The sequence below is a fragment of the Rhizophagus irregularis genome, chromosome 8, assembly GCF_026210795.1.
Source record: "Rhizophagus irregularis chromosome 8, complete sequence".
NCBI classification, from domain to species: domain Eukaryota; kingdom Fungi; phylum Glomeromycota; class Glomeromycetes; order Glomerales; family Glomeraceae; genus Rhizophagus; species Rhizophagus irregularis.
In genome coordinates, this window is record NC_089436.1 from 4,405,047 (window position 1) to 4,423,677 (window position 18,631).

Below are 18,631 nucleotides of genomic sequence, written 5' to 3' on the forward strand. Positions count from 1 at the left end.
ACTTTGCAATTTCGAATCTATAGGAACTAACTTTCTTTGCGTCTTGGGGGTAGATCTTTATGTGAAAAGGTATGAAGATTCCGTATTCATGTGCTTTCAAAGCTTTCTTGTCATCATACGATAATACTAATCACTCTTCTTATCTCCTTATCTTTTTCAGCAAGAAATAAAGTGTGAAGGAGTATATAGAAGTTCAGTCAACTTTCCCGCAAAAATCATTCCCGTAAAAATAACGCAAAAACAAGGTATGTATATGCCAGAAGTTGTGTATGCATGGGAGCAAGTTTTTCTCACTATGGGACTTGTATTTAGGTATCAAAATGACCGATGAAAAAATCGTCTTATTGTTCCTATAGGAAAACTTATGAATATTCCTTGCGTTAAAGTAATACAAACGATTACATTTAACAAACATGATGGTACTAGCGAACTCAAGGTTGCAATTCAAAGCATATTGGGCACCATTTAATCATATCCCTCTCAAAATTTGTATAATTCAAGCCGGAAGCGTTATTGAAAAAGCAAATGGAACTGTATGATTTTATTTCCGATATTTTTACTGAGGCCGGTAACGTTTATCTAGTATTATGAGAGCGGGTCAAGTGTAATGATACATTTGCAACATAAAATCATATTACTGGAACGCTTGCTTTTCCATCCCAGAAATAATTTTTTATTTCACTCCGGAACGTAACGTAACACTATTTTTATCCGATTCAAATATCCCTATAAAAACGTAACACTATGAATACTCCTGCTTTTACCTCCACTTCTGTAACTGCTACTGGAATTGTTGGCGGACGAAGTCAAAAAATATGACACGGCTGAACTTATCTCTTTTTTGCGGGGACGGGACTTAGTGCTTGACGAGGACAATGAAAAAATCCTTCGTAAGGAAAAAATTATTGGCCGGGACTTTCTCGACTTGACCCGGGAAGAGCTTGAACAAAATGTTATGAAATTGAGGCCGACAAAAAGACTCGAAAGTTCGCTAAGGAGTGTAAGGAGAAAAATTAAGGGTTTTTTCGACGTACAAGACCAAGAAAGACTTGTGTGAAGTGCTACGCAAGTACGGAATCGACACCAATGATATAAGAAAGATCCCACCTTTCATACCAGAGTCTGTAAGAATTGACATAAGGACGAGGAGTTGGAGCAGTGTGTAACTGAGATAAAACGCAAAATGGTATCATAAGCTCAACAACAAACGGTAACGAAGCTGTGCGTTGTGAATGATTTCCGTTATATTGTATGAATCCATTTTCATCGCCAGAAAAATTACCGAAAAACGAATTACCCTACCCTCAATTTTGAAGTTGTTGGTGAAGAGGCGTCTGGTCGAGTTGATTATGCAATCAAAAAAATCATAGATGTCGTTAATGAAGAGCTGGTAGCTATAACTGAGGGTAAACAAAAGGATTTTGTGGCGGGTTTCGTAACAAAACGTACTAATGCTTCCCATCATACAAATACAAGAAAGAAGAAGCGTTCGATGATTTCGACTATCTATATGAATTCGTTACCACAAGTAGGTTCGATATGGCTTCTTGGTAGAAAAGGTGCGTTACTAACTTTATTGTTTTTCTATAATAGCTACGAACCAGTACTTCCTCTTGTATACACCAGAAAGGATTTATTGCTCGAAATCCGACTATTCACATCGCTTACCCTCCGAGGGTATTTTAGATGACGACACAAAACTTCGCCAAGGTGTGAAGGAGGTTATGGGAGTAATCGTAGATTTGTTGAAGGATAGGGTCGAAGTTGGTGACTCTCCAGATAGTAAGGGAGCAAGGACGAAAAAATTTATTAAAGAATAATCGTGTAGCCTGTATAGAAAATTCATGTAGTCCCAAGCTTTGTATTTATTTGCATATATTAATAAAATTTTTTTCTTGGCAAAAAAGCGTTCTCCCAGGAAATGATCAGCCGGCATAACGTAATTTTACTTGACTGTTTCTATATATGTATATACTAACGAATTTTGAATATTTCCGTTATTGTATAAAATTTATCGAACATGTCGCCGGAAGGAAGAAGGTGATTGAGACTATGAATTGAGGCTCTTAAGACTGAGAGGCCTCCCAAAATAATGTCTGTTAAACAAGCTCTTGAACTTATATCATTCGAAGATAAAGAGATCATTATCAGTTATTATAATTAGTTCGAAGCGAAGGACTATATACAAGCGGTGACACGAGATTTCTGTCTGTCCGCCCGCTCCTTTGGTTACGCCGGTAATTATAATGCTTCGGACTATCTAACGGTTCCCGTTTCCTAGTTACTTTAATAGGGCCGAAATTACCTAGTGAAGTCATTAATTTTTGGGCGCAGTATTATATTTAGTTTAAATGTATAAAATTTTGGTGTTTTGACCTTAAACTACCATCATTAACTCAACCAATGAACCAATGAGGATAAATATTTTTATTGATATTAATTATTTATTCAGGGATCGGGTAATTAATATAAGTGACGTAAATACCCTGGAAAATGATCTACATAATCGTGACGAAGGGCAATAGAAATGAACGAATAATTTATAGTCTTTTAATAAGACCCAGAAATATATATATAGGGGTCAGGTGATGAAAAAATATTTTTACTATGAGCTGTACGCATTTTTTCAGGGCCGGAATTATGATAATGTCAGTCGGTTACTATAATAGGAAATAAAATTCTGACCGGCATTATCAAAAATTATCTAAAAAAGGAAAGATTTTCATGATTTTTTTAGTTCAAAATACGCAAACTCAAACCTGACCCTTTTATATATATTTCTGGGTCTTCTTTTAATTGGTTTTTCTTTGGGAATTTTAAATGGAAATTATCATTTTAATTGGTTACTTAAACTTCATAAATATAGTAATTGGGATTTTGTTAGAAATTGGGCTTTGAATTTACTTTCTTTCTTGAATTTTTCATTTATTATTAACTTTTATTTTTATTCTGAAACTCGGGAATTATTATAATTTTTATCGAATTTAATAAAATTTATTTTTATAACTTGTGGTGGTGAACGTCTTTATGACGGGCTCAAGTTCTACAGCAACAATAAAATACATCCCTCCTATTTTAAAAAAAAATCTTTACCGAAATTTTCTATCAAAAAAAAAAAAATGAAATGAAATGAAATGATCTATTAAAAAAAAAAAAAATCTTAAAAAATTCTCAGCAAAATTATTTATCTCTCTCATCTCTCTATTAAAGAAAAATTCTTTAACGAAATTCTCTACCAAAAAATGGTTTCACCTATTATCCTTTTATTTTACTATTTTTTACTATTTTACTACAAAATATGAACTCAACTATAAAAAAAGTTTGAATAGATTAAAGTCCAAAAAATTTATTTCGGAATTAAAATCTTTTATACATTCAGACCTCCATAATTGCACACCCCTTGGGACCATATGCATAATTTTCAAAATAGTGCATTTAAAGAGGGTGTGCATTTATAGAGGTAAAATAATTAGAGATCATATAAGCTTGGGACCCAACCAGAGGGTGCATTTAGAGAGGGTATACATAGTGGGTGCAATTATGGAGAGTGCAATTATAGAGGACTGACTGTATTAAGCCAAGTCAGTTTTTTCAGTTTGTTTTTGTTTGTTTTGTTTGTTTTGTGGCTTCGAGACACGATAGTCTCGATTTATTTTTTATACAAAAGTTCAAATCATTCTAACCTTCATGTCCTTTGAAAATGTACTCTCCCAAACTCATTATCGTGGTAAGTTTATTTGTCTCTGCTATATCTTAAATGCTCAGTTAACACTTTAGTGACTGTACTTATGTTACATTAGAGTATTGGAAGAAGAAAGCGTGCTACGCCACCATTTCGCTGGTATGGCGGTACACCATTACACACGTGTCTTGGTCTTTACAACCCTGCGTGCTGCACGTCTTCTTTGTGGATAGGAGTCTTGTCTCCTTTTGTCTTAGTATGATAAATCTTTGTTTGAGGTCTATTGGTTCTGGAGGAAAAATCAATTATGCACCTTCCTCAAATATCAAGTTTACTATTATGAATACACAGAATATGAATATTTCGTCAAACAATGAAACACAATCTTCATAATGATTGATGTATATTAAAAATTTGAAAAAATTGTTAATCGTGATTGCAAAAAAGATGCATATATAAGATAATGAAATTTTCCTTCTTGAAGTATATATATGCGAGTCAATACAGCAATACAAGAAAGGTTAAAAAGGTAATATTTGAAGCTCTTGGGGTAGTTATATAAATATAGTTTTTTTTATTTGCATTTATAGCCAAATATAAGATTTCAAAGTGTAAGATTATATATTTTTATGATTTTTTAACACGTGATGTTGTACTATTAATCACACTGTATCTCTTTTAAATAATGTAAGACCGAATATATTGACTTAACCATATTCAATATAAAATAAACTGTCAAAGAAACTTAGGCTATATATATTCGGCCCTTTAATATAAAATGATGTATTTGTTGGATTGTTGTATAACTCTTCGTTAGAAAACACTTGTAAATATAAATTAAATTGTAAGTTAAATTTTTTTTTACTGAACTATGGTGCCGGAACTCTATACTAGGGATCAGAAAAGATTTGATTAAAATCGAAACTATCGAAAATCGATAAGAATCGATTTTAAATCGAATCTCGAATAAAAATCGAATTTACCTATTGTGGCGCAGTTTCGTTAATTTGACCGTAAATTATTATTTGTTCAAAATAGTTAATTTTGGCCAAATTCATAATTCCGCCCGCGAATTACGTGACGGAACACAAACTTCCCAAAAAGGAAATTTTATCTCCCAATAAAATTCAAGTTGCCATCGCACAAGGTTGTACAAATTTCCAAAAAAGGAAATTTGTTCGTCGATCACTGTAATTTTTTTGTAATCACGTGATATGTGTTTAAACACACCTATTATAAACAGTATAAAAAAAATCGGTATTTGCGAAATGATTAATCGCGATTAATCGATTTTAGAATCGATTCTAATAATGGGAATCGATTCCAATCCCTACTCTATACTCAAAAATAAAATTGGGATACTTATAAATCTTTCAACACTTTAATAAAATAAAATTTCAAAGAAATAAACCGGTAACTTTGTTCTACAAGACAAGTACTATTAAATTACCGGTCAGATTTTCAAAAAAATATCTACATAAAAAGTTATAAGCATTTGAAATTTGATTATTTTTATATGATTGCCCCAAATTTGAAACAAAAAAGTCACATAGATGCATTTATTTTATGGGAATTTACATAATTCGTATTGACATTTAATTATTTTAAGGCTTAAAATGGCTTAAAACGTTCTTAATTTACTTAAAAGCTCAAAAAGGCTAAATTCAACCTCATATTGGCTTAATTCTTCTTAAATAAATACTACTTTCTGCTTTATTCTTTAACCAATTTCTTTTTTTGTACATGCTCGTATCCATTTTTTCTATTTTTTGTCCAAAATTATGAGTTTTTATTGGCTATTGTGCTTCTCACGTGATAAATTAAACATTTGAAACATTTTTGAGTATAAAGTTCCGGCACCATAGAAGTTAGAATTAAACCAATCTGAAATAATATATAGATACAATTTAATCAGTAATATTCAAATAAGTTTAAGCCAGTTAATTGGATAGTAATTCAGTTATATTAAATAGAATTAATTTATTTCTTTTATATTTAATATTAATCATGTCATGATAATATAATTATATTTATTTCCTTTAAATGATTGCATTAAAAAAAGCATTTACAAATAACCAACTCGCTTACAATCAATAATGCATGTTTGTCTATTATAAATACACAACCCCTTTTTGCTTTTGCTTTTCAATATAATGAAAGTATTAAATTTTTGGAAATTTAAGAACTTAAAAAAATCAAGCTAATTTTTTAAAAAATCTTATAAATTTCTACTTTTTAAAAAAAGAATAACTAACGTTATAAACCAGATTAAACTCAATTCCAGATTAAACTCAATTCTAAGGATTTTATCATACCACTATATGATTTAATTTGGAAAGCTGCCATTAAATATTTTTGTCTAGAAATTTTATTTACGCTTTAATGAATTTAGTGGAAATTATATTTTTTATTTTATATTCTGAAGTAAGTTTACGTTATTTTTATCAGTAATACATTTCTCAATTTTGGATTTGTAGATTTGAAGAATTGAAGATTATTAATTTCCTTTTTAAAAATAAATTAATATCTAGAGACTGATATAATAATTTGATATATCCTAATTTCATTTCTTTTTAATCAATTAATAAAAGATTATATTACTTGATTAAAAAATTCAAATTTTCCTGAAACTATAAATTTTAAATATTAGGCGACATAAAGTTAAAAAATTGGTTCTCATATCCCAGCCGGGTCACCAGAACGGGAATCTTAAATTTTTATTTTTTTTCATTAACCAATCAAATTGCGCTAAACTATATCACATGATAAACTAAAATTTGTACGTAACACTATCTGCTATGCAAATGCCTAGCATACAATAAAAAAAATTTTTTTTTTAAAAAAAACCACAATTATGAACTAATTTGAAGTCTTTTCTTTCCCTTTCTTTTGTCACCCTGTTTCCATTTTAGACGCTTCTTTGAAGTAACAGTATTACCACTACACTCGATGTTCACCTTTTTCTGCTTTATCAATGTTTGAATTCCCACATTCAATACAAATGTCCGGGTAGATACCAGTTGAAAAGTATGGCTTCTCCACTTGTGATGTACAGGACCATGAGTCATTAACAAAAACTCTTGAAAACAGTTCCTGGATAGGATCTTCTGTATTATCAATTCCACCATCATCAATAATTGTATCATTATCAGCCTCTTCATCAATATCCGAGTCTGTATTTTCATTAGAATCTTTCTCTTGCATATTTTCTTGATCATCAACTCCATTATCATCCTCTATAACATCATGTATATCTGGTTGTTTTGGTGGTACAGCAATAGATAAATCGCACGTATTATGAAATGACATTCCGCAAGTATAGAAAATCGTATCCAAGAATTCTTGCAATAATATCCTATCCTTTTCAGATAATTTCTTTGCACTGAATAAAAGACGTGGCTTCTCACATTCAACACAATTTACAACTACACCAATGTTTTTTGCATGTGCAGCAGAAGGACAAAATGGCATAGTATGCTTTCCTTTTGTAATTTTTTTTCACCCTTCGCTTTAGTCTTCACATTTTTAAGTGAGGGCCTGTAATTTTCAGTTGTTTGTTTACCATATAATTCCTCAAATGATTTATAATGTAAATCTTCACCAGGTACTGGATCCGGAAGACAATGAAGTTGCACAAAATCTTCTGGTAGACAACGAGGAGGGCGGCAGATAGTACAATTTGGTTCACCACATTTCTTAATTGAAAAAAAGTAGTGGCGCATTGTACAACAATGGTCTAAAAATTCTTGCAAATGTGGCTTAAAGCAAAAGTATGTTAGACAGTTTTTTTCACAAATAATTTTAATTGTTATTAATATTTTTACTTACTCTTCGTTTTATATGTTCTGTAGTACGATCTTCATAAGTAACATTTTCATCAATAAGCCAAATTGCTTCCCAAAATCTCTCCATTTCTGTTTCTGTTGCCGCATCAAACGTTTTAAAAGGCTCATCTTTGAGAGATTGCCGGTTGAATACATCACGAACTAAATTAATTGGTGTTTGAAAGCTTGCAATAACATCTTCTTTTAAGGTAGGATTTTCTTCAGCAATTTTGCGGATATCATTCATTGTACCAACTTTACTCATTAATTCCTCAGATTGACCACTCATTTTAGCTCGCATTAATCCAACACTTTGCAATCCTAAGTTTAACATTGACATAATACGTTCAACAGGATTTTTCCATGAATGTTGTGGTGGAGTTCGAACAGCAACAAAATAATCAAGGTCTAATGCAATAAAAAGGCAAATATAAGAAAGTTGAACACAAGCATATGTACAGCGATGGTCTGGTCCACCATCTGTATAGAGGCATAGCACAGGTTTATCAAAGAGCTCTTCTTTAAGAAATATATGGTAAAGTTCTGTTGCATGTCGGAGAGGTGATGAAGGCTGAAATATTGGATCTTTTAACCCAATATGTACTTTTCCCCTGTAAAAATTACCATTAATAGATTCGGGTATATCACATATCATAGCTACACTTGGTATGATTCCTGTTTTGGTGAAATCATGATCTGCTACTGCAAATGTAGTATCTTTACCAACAACTACACTTTTCCCTTTTTCCACAGCAGCAACAGGAAAGCCTGGTTCACCAACTTTGCAACGATGTTTATCATCTAAAAAAATAATATTTGCAATATTGCGAAACTTCACAGCAAATTCTTTTTCATAACGAAAAAGTGCTGATGCATAATGAACATCTGGGTGGTAAGCTCGTAACTGGCGTGTTTGAATCATAAATTTTAAAGGTAAGCGACCAGTAAATTGTAAACTACTTAATCTTGCTGGATTCTTAGGCCAAAACTGCAATTGTAACCATTGAGCGCTAGGAATTAATGTTCCAGGTGGACACTCACGTTCAATTTGAGTTAAAAGGTCATTCACTGAAATTGCAGTTGCAAGATGTACAATAGTATCATGCCTTCGCTCATCTGTAGCAGTAACAGCATCCGCTGCTTTTCCCGCAAGAAATTAAGCTGCAACTTCCCAAAAGATATCATATTTAGTAGGTTGTCCATCATTATGTTCTCGTAAATCAATAGCAACTTCTGAATCTCCAAGTTCTAAAGCAAGTTTAACACGCGCATCAACTTTTGCTTCATTTGCAGTCTCAGCTGCAGAAATATCCCCTGTTAGCATTCGATAAATTGTCTGAAGTGCTGATGGTTTGGCTTTTGGCAAGAGCAGGTCACAAGTGCGTAGATAATTCATCCTCATTGTTCGTGTATGATAACGAGGTGCATCAGCTTGTAATTCAGTTATTATTCGTGTATGTTCTTGTAATATTATACTTTCATTAGCATCTTCATCAATTTTCCAAATTGATATTATATTAAAAGTGTTATTTCCTGAGTTAAATCGATATTCTCCAATAGTGAAAGAAAATGCACAAGATAAGCCCTGAATAAAACGCAATCTTTGTCTAAAATATAGTTTTTCATTAGAATTTTTATTATAAACAGGTTCAAGATGATAATATTTGGATTTATCAAGAGGTGTAATCCAGGTATTTCGCTTGTGAATTTTAATTGTTGTAGCTTGATCAATGGATCGTATAGGTGATTCTGATGCATGATTAATAGCAGTAATATTGCGATGCTGTTGTAAATACTTAGTATAACCTGAGATAGCAATGATAAAATCATCAAATGCATCACGGAGCCAATTAAAATTCGTCATTAACATCCATGATGATGTGCTATATGGAGCAAGGGCTTGGCAATGTAAGTTTAATTCATTAGCATCAAAGAGTTTTCGTGATTGCTTATATGATTCTGGATTTGCACGATCAAAAAACTCAAGAAAGAGGTCAGGTATATAATAACTACGCTCTTCAAATTTTTTGTGATTGCGCATATCTATATACCAAATAGTTTCAGTTAAGCTAATAATAAACTCCTTTCCTCGTGTGTCAGCATATGATTGAGTAGACCATTCTCCACCGTGATTTTGAATCCAATTAACAAGATCATTGCGCAGTGTTTGCTTACGATTTATCTTATTTGATTGTGAGATAATTGGAAAATATAACTGGGATTTTCGTTCATTTTGCATCAATATTGTGAAGCTGTTCAGTGGTCCTGTAGTGGAAATTGTTTCATCAGGTTTGAGTCGATAATGCATATGTATCCCCACACTTTTTGTAGGTTCTACAATATTACAGCTGGGGCTAACTTGGGTTGCAATAGCAGTTGGTGTCTCACTTAACTCAACGCGTTCTATTTCTTCAGAATTTGCTAAAGCTATATTACATTCAGGAGATAGTTCTTTATTAACAAGTTTTATGAAAAAATCTTTTACTGACATTTCATAAGGAATAGGATGGATATACCATCCGTGGAGTGTTTTCTTTCCTTTAGAGATACGAATATTCACAAAAGGCATGTTCATGAAAAAGTTTGTAAAAGATTGAAGTGTGTGTTCTTAACGCGTTAATTTTAAATACATGATGTGCAAATTTTATTAGTGGCGCAGTAAAAAAAGGAAAGCCGATTGTCAATTTTCTAATATAATAATAAATATACGTGAGAGACATATTGCTTTATAATGTTAAATTCAATTTAAAAATTTTCACAAAAAATTTCTTCGTCCCTATATAAATATTTTATAAAATAATTTCCCACGCCAAGTCCATACCGATTAACAATATTTAACTATAAACTGTTAGTAACATGAGAAATAAACTTGTAATTAACTTGATATATAAATCTGTCTATGACTTTTTATTAAATTAACTATATTAATATAAATGTTTACATATGAAATCTTCCATATTACATGATCGGATGAAAAAAAAATTTTTTTCTAAAAAAAAATAAAAAGCTGTGCGGCCGGGTTAAATCAAAGCAAATTTTGATATGAGAACCAATTTTTTAACTTTATATCGCCTTAGGTAAAATATTAATAAGTTACAATAATCTTCGTAAATTCTTTTGCGTTAGGACCAAAATGATACAATATGTTATTAAATTTGGCAAGAATAATCACAGAGGCGATGCATTAGTGTTGTTTAATGAAAATAAAAAAATATGCGATCACAAAATCGGAAATCAAATATAAATCACGTGATCGAAGGCGTATAAAAATAGAAGTTATAATTTCAAAGATTACAAGTTACAACAAATAGAGAAATTCATTAAGGGTATTATTTGTAGAACAATGTTTAAACATATCAATGGATTACATATTAAAATGGAAACACCTATGTAAAATTAAATGTAAGCTCAAAAGGTAAAAATAGTTATATATGACGATGGTAGTAGAAAACTGAATACTAAATATACAAATATTAATAAAAATTCGATCAGGAGATTATAATATCTATGAAATTTGGGGAAAATTGAAATAATAAAATGATATGACGAATCGAAACCAATACAAGAGCTTATCTAACACCAGAATTATTATCATTACAAATGAATCAGGCTACTTTATATTATTATCACCAGTAGCAATAAATGAGATATATATTGAAACATGTAAGTAAAATATAGTATACATTTTATTTATTGTTCATGTCTGTAATCAATTTTTTGAATATTAATTACTACTAAGTTTAAAATATAATAACAATTTCATGAAAAAAAAAAGAAAAAAAGAAAATAAATATCAAAATAAAAAACAAAAATGGAATATAAACTATTTAATTTTATCCTAAATTTTTTCTTTGCCTCACATTCACTATTTTGGTCTGTAAAAGAATAATGGAAAATATATTAAATACAAACAAAAAAGGTAAGTTATCATGTTAGCTAAATATTTTCCATTTTAATAATATTTAATTGTGAGATATCAATTTGTAAAGATTCTAATTAAGGAATTAAAGTTTTATTATAAGTATATTAAAATGTCAATCAGTTTTATTTTATTGTACAAATACCTGAAAATTCCTTGCTTATTATATCATCATTTTGTTCGTAATAATCATAAGAATTTTTTGGTTCAGGAAGATTATTAAAATTGAGCAATCTACTTGTATAAATAGCTTCTGAATGTGTTTTATATGATAATCCCAAATTAGTTGGTGTGTTTTCGGTTAACAAATTATTATTTTCTTCTTCCGCTTCTTTAATTTGTCTTTGTAATTCTGTTTGATTATTATTCAGATCATTTAGCCATTTCTTTAAAATTTCATGAGTTTCTTCTGTTGTAGGCCGATTTAATGGATTAGCATCTAAACATCTTTTTATTAAACGTACAACTAATTGAGGTACTTTAATATTAAACCTTGGTCTTAATCCTTTACAAATTTTTATTGCTAAAAGATTATCATGGCTTATATCATTATATGGAGGTAATCCAGAAATTAATTCATACATAATTACACCAAAACTATAAATATCTGCAGCTTTTGTATAAGTTTGTCCTCGTATAATTTCAGGAGCTACATAAGATAAAACACCATATATGGTATTTTTTGTATTTTCTGATTCTTTGCAATCTGCGGGTTTACATAATCCCATATCAGCTATGTGCATGTTAAGTATAGACATTAATATATTACCACTATGTAAATCTTGATGAATAAATTCTTTTTCATGAATACCATCAAGTCCACTCGCAATTTCTAGTAAATATTTAATTTTATCATACCAATTTAAATTATTATAATTTGTATCTAAGTAATTTCGTAAACTCCCATTATCTGCATATTTTAAAACCATTATATACTCTTCTGTCTCTGGATCTTGAGTCATTCCATAAAATTTAATTATAAAATCTTCAAACTTATCAAATTTGCTATGTATCATAATCTATTATATAATAAAAAATATTAATTAAAATTTATAACCCAATTTCAAAATTAAAAAATAATTATATTATACCTCATTCATAAATTTTAATGTAATATTTTTTGAATTATTTAAACTTTTTAACGCCACAGGCATATTTTGATATTCTCCACCATCTATCCAAATTGCTCTATATACTTTACCAAATCCACCTTTTGCAATATACTTAATATCATAAAATCTATCATAAGGTATCCATTTTAATGCATTTGATACGTCATTATGAACTGATAATTGGGTATCTTGAATCAATTTATCAATATCATTATTACCACTAGTCCAATTTCCAAAATTTTGTTGAAAATGTATTGTATTACATACATTATTACATTCTTTACATTTATTATTCAAAACCATCATGAAATTTTTTGTTTCTGGATCCTGAGTTATTCCATAAATTTTATGATCTAGTTTAATCTATATAACATAACATTAGTAAATAAAAATTAACAATCTTACTAAAAGATAATAAATTAATATACCTCATTTATAAATTCTAATGCAATATCATTCAAACTTTTCAGATTTACAATCATATTTTGATTTTCTCTTATCCAATTTTGACCATTATTATCCCAATAATTTATGGTTCCATCAATCCAGTTTGCTATATACTTTTCAGCTTTTGTAATACACTTAATATTATAAAACCTATTATAAGATATCCATTCTAATACATCAGATACATCATTAGTATGAACTGATAACTGAGTAGCTTGAATAAATTTATCAATATCATTCTTGCCACTAGTCCAGTTTCCAAAATTTTGATGAAAATGAAGTGCATTACATATTTTATTACATTTTTTACATTTATTATCTAAAACCATCATATAATTCTTTGTCACCGGATTCTGAGTTATTCCATAAGATTTATTGATCTACAAATATAGTAGATTATTAAAATTGAACTTTAAATTTTCATAAGTAATAAATTAAAATACCTCATTCATAAATTCTAATGTGGCACTCTTAAAATTATTTAAGGGATTCAACTCTACAATCATATTTTTATTTTCTCTTTCCCAGTTTTGATTATAATTACTCCAATAACTTAAATTTCCATCAATCCAGTTTGCTCTACACTTTTCAGATTTTGTAATACATTTAATATTAAAAAATCTATCATAAGGTATCCATTCTAATGCATTTGATACTTCACAATATTTACTACCATGAACTGATAACTGAGTATTTTGAATAAATTTATCAATATCATTATTACCACTGGTCCAATTTATAAAATTATATTCAAAATTTATTGCATAGCATACATTATTACATTTTTTACATTTATATTTCAAAACCATCATGTAATTTTTTGTCATTGGATCTTGAGTTATTCCATATAATTTATAATCCATTTTAATCTGTTAAATAATATATTAGTAAAGTGAAAATTTCAAAATTTCTTAAGTAATAAATTAAAATACCTCATTCATAAATTCTAATGTAGCATTCTTAGAATTATTTAAAATTTTTAACTCTACAATCATATCTTTATTTTCTCTTTCCCAATTTTGATTATAATTACTCCAACAACTTAAATTTCCATCAATCCAGTTTGCTCTATACATTCCAGTTTTTGTAATATATCTAATATTATAAAATCTATCATAAGGTATCCACTCTAATACATCTGATACTTTATTATGAGCTGACAACTGAGTATTTTGAATAAATTTATCAATATCATTATTACTACTGGTCCAGTTTCCAAATTTTTGATGAAAATGCGGTGCATTACATATTTTATTGCATTTTTTACATTTACTATTTAAAACCATCATATAATTTTTTGTTATTGGATTCTGAGTTATTCCATAAGGCTTATTAATCTACAAAAATAAATAGATTAATAAATTTAATAATTTCAATATTTTATAAATTAGTAAACTAAAATACCTCATTTCTAAATTCTAATGTGACATTCTTTAAATCATTTAAAGTTTTCAGTTCTACAATTGTATTGTTATTTTCTCTTATCCAATTTTGATTATAATCATTCCAATAACTTATGTTACTATCAATCCAGTTTGCTCTATATTTTTCAGTTTTTGTAATACATTTAATATTAGAAAATCTATCATAAGGTATCCATTCTAATGCATTTGATACTTCATAAGATTCATGAACAGATAACTGAGTGTTTTGAATAAATTTATCAATATCATTATTGCCACTGGTCCAATTTATGAAATTTTGTTGAAAATGTATTGTATTACATACTTTATTACATTTTTTACATCTATATTCCAAAACCATCATATAATTTTTTGTCATTAGATCCTGAGTTATTCCATAAGATTTGCTGGTCTACAAATATAGATAGATTAGTAAAATAGCAAATTTCAAAATTTTCATAAGTAATAAGTTAAAAATACCTCATTCGTAAATTCAAATGTAATATTATTTAGATTGTTTAAATTTTTTAGTTCTACAATCATATTGTTATTTTTTCTTATCCAATTTTGATTATTATTACTCCAATAACTTAAATTTCCATCAATCCAGTTTGCTCTATACTTTTCAGTTTTTGCAATAGATTCAATATTATATAATCTATTATAAGGGATCCATTCTAATACATCTGATACATTATTATGAACTGATAACTGAGTATTTTGAATAAATCGGTCAATATCATTATTGCCACTGGTCCAGTTTCCAAAATTTTGATGAAAATATAGTGCATTACATACATCATTACATTTTTTACATTTATATTTCAAAACCATCATGTAATTTTTTGTTATTGGATTCTGAGTTATTCCACAAAGTTCTTTGATCTACAAATTTGATAGATAAGTAAAATTGCAAATTTTAAAATTTTCATAAAGTAGTAGTAAAAATACCTCATTCTCAAATTCCAATGTGACATTCTTTAAATCATTTAAAGTTTTCAGTTCTACAACCATATTGTTATTTTTTCTTATCCAATTTTGATTATTATTATTCCAGTAACTTATGTTACCATCAATCCAGTTTGCTCTATATTTTTCAGTTTTTGTAATACATTTAATATTAGAAAATCTATCATAAGGTATCCACTCTAATGCATCTGATATTTCATAATATTTATGAACTGATAGTTGAGTATCTTGTATAAATTTATCAATATCATTATTTCCACTAGTCCAGTTTCCAAAATTTTGTTGAAAATGTATTGCATTACATACTTTATTGCATTTTTTACATCTATATTCCAAAACCATCATATAATTTTTTGTCATTAGATCCTGAGTTATTCCATAAGACTTGCTAGTCTACAAATATAGGTAGATTAGTAAAATAGCAAATTTCAAAATTTTCATAAATAATAAATTAAAAATACCTCATTCGTAAATTCAAATGTAATATTATTTAGATTGTTTAAAATTTTCAGTTCTACAATCATATTGTTATTTTTTCTTACCCAATTTTGATTATTATGATCCCAGAATTTTATGTTACCACCAATCCAGTTTGCTCTATACATTCCAGTTATTGCATTATATTTAATATTGTAAAATTTATTATAAGGTATCCACTCTAATGCATCTGATATTTCACGATATTTATGAACTGATAGTTGAGTATCTTGTATAAACTCATCAATATCATTATTACCACTAGTCCAGTTTCCAAAATTTTGATGAAAATGCAGCGCATTACACATTTTATTACATATTATACATTTTCTATTTAAAACCACCATATAATTTTTTGTTATTGGATTCTGAGTTATTCCATAAGGTTCATTGATCTACAGATTTAAGAGATAAGTAAAATAGCGAATTTTAAAGTTTTCATAAAGTAATAGTAAAAATACCTCATTCTCAAATTCCAATGTGACATTCTTTAAATTATTTAAAGTTTTCAACTTTACAATCATATTTTTGTGTATTCTTTTCCAATTTTGATAATAATTACTCCAACAACTTAAATTTCCATCAATCCAGTTTGCTCTATACATTCCAGTTATTGTATTATATTTAATATTATAAAATCTATCATAAGGTATCCACTCTAATACATCTGATACTTTATTATGAGCTGACAACTGAGTATTTTGAATAAATTTATCAATATCATTATTGCCACTGGTCCAATTTATGAAATTTTGTTGAAAATGTATTGTATTACATACTTCATTGCATTTTTTACATCTATATTCAAAAACCATCATATAATTCTTTGTCATTGGATTCTGAGTTATTCCATGAGGTTTTTTGATCTATAAATTTAATAGATTAGTAAAATTAAAATTTCCAAATTTTCATAAAGTAATAGTAAAAATACCTCATTCTCAAATTCCAATGCGATATTCTTTAAATCATTTAAAGTTTTCAGTTCTACAATCATATTGTCATTTTTTCTTATCCAATTTTGATTATCATCATTCCAGTAACTTATGTTACCATCAATCCAGTTTGCTCTATATTTTTCATTTATTATAATACATTTAATATTAGAAAATCTACCATAAGGTATCCATTCTAATGCATTTGGTACTTCACAAGATTTCTGAACAGATAACTGAGTGTTTTGAATAAATTTGTCAATATCATTATTGCCACTGGTCAGTTTTCAAAATTTTGTTGAAAACGTATTGCCTTACATATTTTATTACATATTTTACATTTATCATTTAATATTTTGTTAACGTACAATGATTTGATTGGTTTTTCTTTATCCATTAATTTTTTTATTTATTATTTTAATCTTTAATTATTATAAAATTTCATAAAAGAGGAAATTAAGGTTTGTACATAGATTTATAAATATATTTTTCGTAAAAGACACTGAGGAAAGAAAAAAAATTTCATTCTAAAGCCATTACATAAATAGTAAACTTATGCAATGATTACGACATCCTGGCATCCTGTATACGGTACTATATTTGTTGATCATTTCATATGACATCATATGATAACTCCTTATTTTGATAATTAATTATATTTAGATAATAAAATTTCAATATAATGGTTGATCACTTCGATCAAAATTTTAGAACGGAAAAGTGGTATTGGAGACAAAATTTATTATCAAAACATACAATTTTACAGGATATAGATATAGGTTTATCAAAGAAAGTAATAACCTTTTATCTGAACATATTGGCTCACCAGGTTCTTCAAGGTTCGAAGAGTTAGGCGAGACTTTTTAACAAACGGAGTAGAAGAGAGGTATTTAGAGTCAATACGGAAGTCCATATTAAACAAAAAAACAACTATAAAACAAATGCAGATACGTCGTATCATATATATATAGATGAAATGGAAAGACTTTCGATAGAATGCGAAGAACTACACTCTTGGTTGCAGCAAGCACGTGAGGAGGTTACACGAGTTAAAACGGATAAGGAAAAAATTGGAAGTGAAGGAACGAATAATAAGGAAGAATGAAGACGCAATCGATCGCTTAAAAAAAAGAGATTGTTAAGGAAAAGGAGAAGGTGAAACAAAACAAAAAGACGATCAAGAAAAAAGGAGTTGATCACAGAGATTCCGGTTTTAGTCGACGTCTCGACGATCAGGATCAGGTGTTACAGGATAAGTCACGTGATATTTTCTTTTAAAGATGATGACATTTTTAGATAATTTTGAAAGACAATTTTCAGAAAACTCTCCCCCCTTTCCGATTTTTTTGTTAACAAACCGCAGTAATATAAATTTTTTCACAAACACTTATATTTTTGTAAGGAGCGAGGACCACTTGGTGGCCTCTACGGAAAGGTCTCCTTTTATTACCCTTGACCTTTGAGAGATATGGATACAGAAGTTATATCTGTTCCCGTTCAGCTGGTTCATAACGACCAGACTACTTTACCTTTACCTCTTCTTTCTCCCTCAAAAACGTTTAATAATACGTCCAATTTTCATAAAAATACTTTTCTTGTCTCTGTGAAAAAATTTCACGTGATGACAAAATGCCGAACCGGTTATAACAAGATTTACGAATTCAGGCGCTCAAAAAGTTTCCTTTTTGAGCTTGCTGATGTTTTCTCGGACACCAATAATCTTCATTTATTTTTACACACCAATGATTATCACATGGATTCTACGCCTATTCGATACACATCCACGAGCTATTTGCCTAACACAAAATATCAAATTAGTAAAATGCTCACACACTTTTTTACCTTACAAAAAGTTTTACCCCAACG

At 28.8% G+C, this 18,631-nt stretch overlaps 5 protein-coding genes across 5 annotated transcripts; 2 read left to right on the plus strand and 3 right to left on the minus strand.

Moving 5' to 3' along the window:
• Positions 1-744: 744 nt before the first annotated feature.
• Positions 745-1,918, plus strand: OCT59_028843 (uncharacterized protein; the record flags this gene model as incomplete). Its single annotated transcript, XM_066147602.1, has 4 exons — positions 745-805; positions 1,317-1,390; positions 1,477-1,528; positions 1,594-1,918. 4 exons carry the CDS (start codon positions 745-747, stop codon positions 1,818-1,820), a joined length of 414 nt encoding a protein of 137 aa, XP_065994296.1. The 3' UTR covers positions 1,821-1,918.
• A 4,704-nt stretch (positions 1,919-6,622) lies between these two features.
• OCT59_028844 (uncharacterized protein) lies at positions 6,623-7,594 on the minus strand (the record flags this gene model as incomplete). The annotated part of the gene is made up of 3 exons (XM_066147605.1): positions 6,623-7,164; positions 7,245-7,440; positions 7,511-7,594. The coding sequence occupies 3 exons, from the start codon at positions 7,592-7,594 to the stop codon at positions 6,623-6,625; spliced, it is 822 nt and encodes a 273-aa protein (XP_065994297.1).
• A 1,068-nt stretch (positions 7,595-8,662) lies between these two features.
• OCT59_028845 (uncharacterized protein) lies at positions 8,663-10,075 on the minus strand (the record flags this gene model as incomplete). The annotated part of the gene is made up of 1 exon (XM_066147606.1): positions 8,663-10,075. The coding sequence occupies one exon, from the start codon at positions 10,073-10,075 to the stop codon at positions 8,663-8,665; it is 1,413 nt and encodes a 470-aa protein (XP_065994298.1).
• Positions 10,076-11,442: 1,367 nt separating this feature from the next.
• Positions 11,443-12,009, minus strand: OCT59_028846 (uncharacterized protein; the record flags this gene model as incomplete). The annotated part of the gene is made up of 2 exons (XM_025333486.2): positions 11,443-11,498; positions 11,571-12,009. The coding sequence occupies 2 exons, from the start codon at positions 12,007-12,009 to the stop codon at positions 11,443-11,445; spliced, it is 495 nt and encodes a 164-aa protein (XP_025172066.2).
• A 5,438-nt stretch (positions 12,010-17,447) lies between these two features.
• Positions 17,448-17,870, plus strand: OCT59_028847 (uncharacterized protein; the record flags this gene model as incomplete). The annotated part of the gene is made up of 2 exons (XM_066147607.1): positions 17,448-17,604; positions 17,737-17,870. The coding sequence occupies 2 exons, from the start codon at positions 17,448-17,450 to the stop codon at positions 17,868-17,870; spliced, it is 291 nt and encodes a 96-aa protein (XP_065994299.1).
• Between the last annotated feature and the right edge of the window lie 761 nt (positions 17,871-18,631).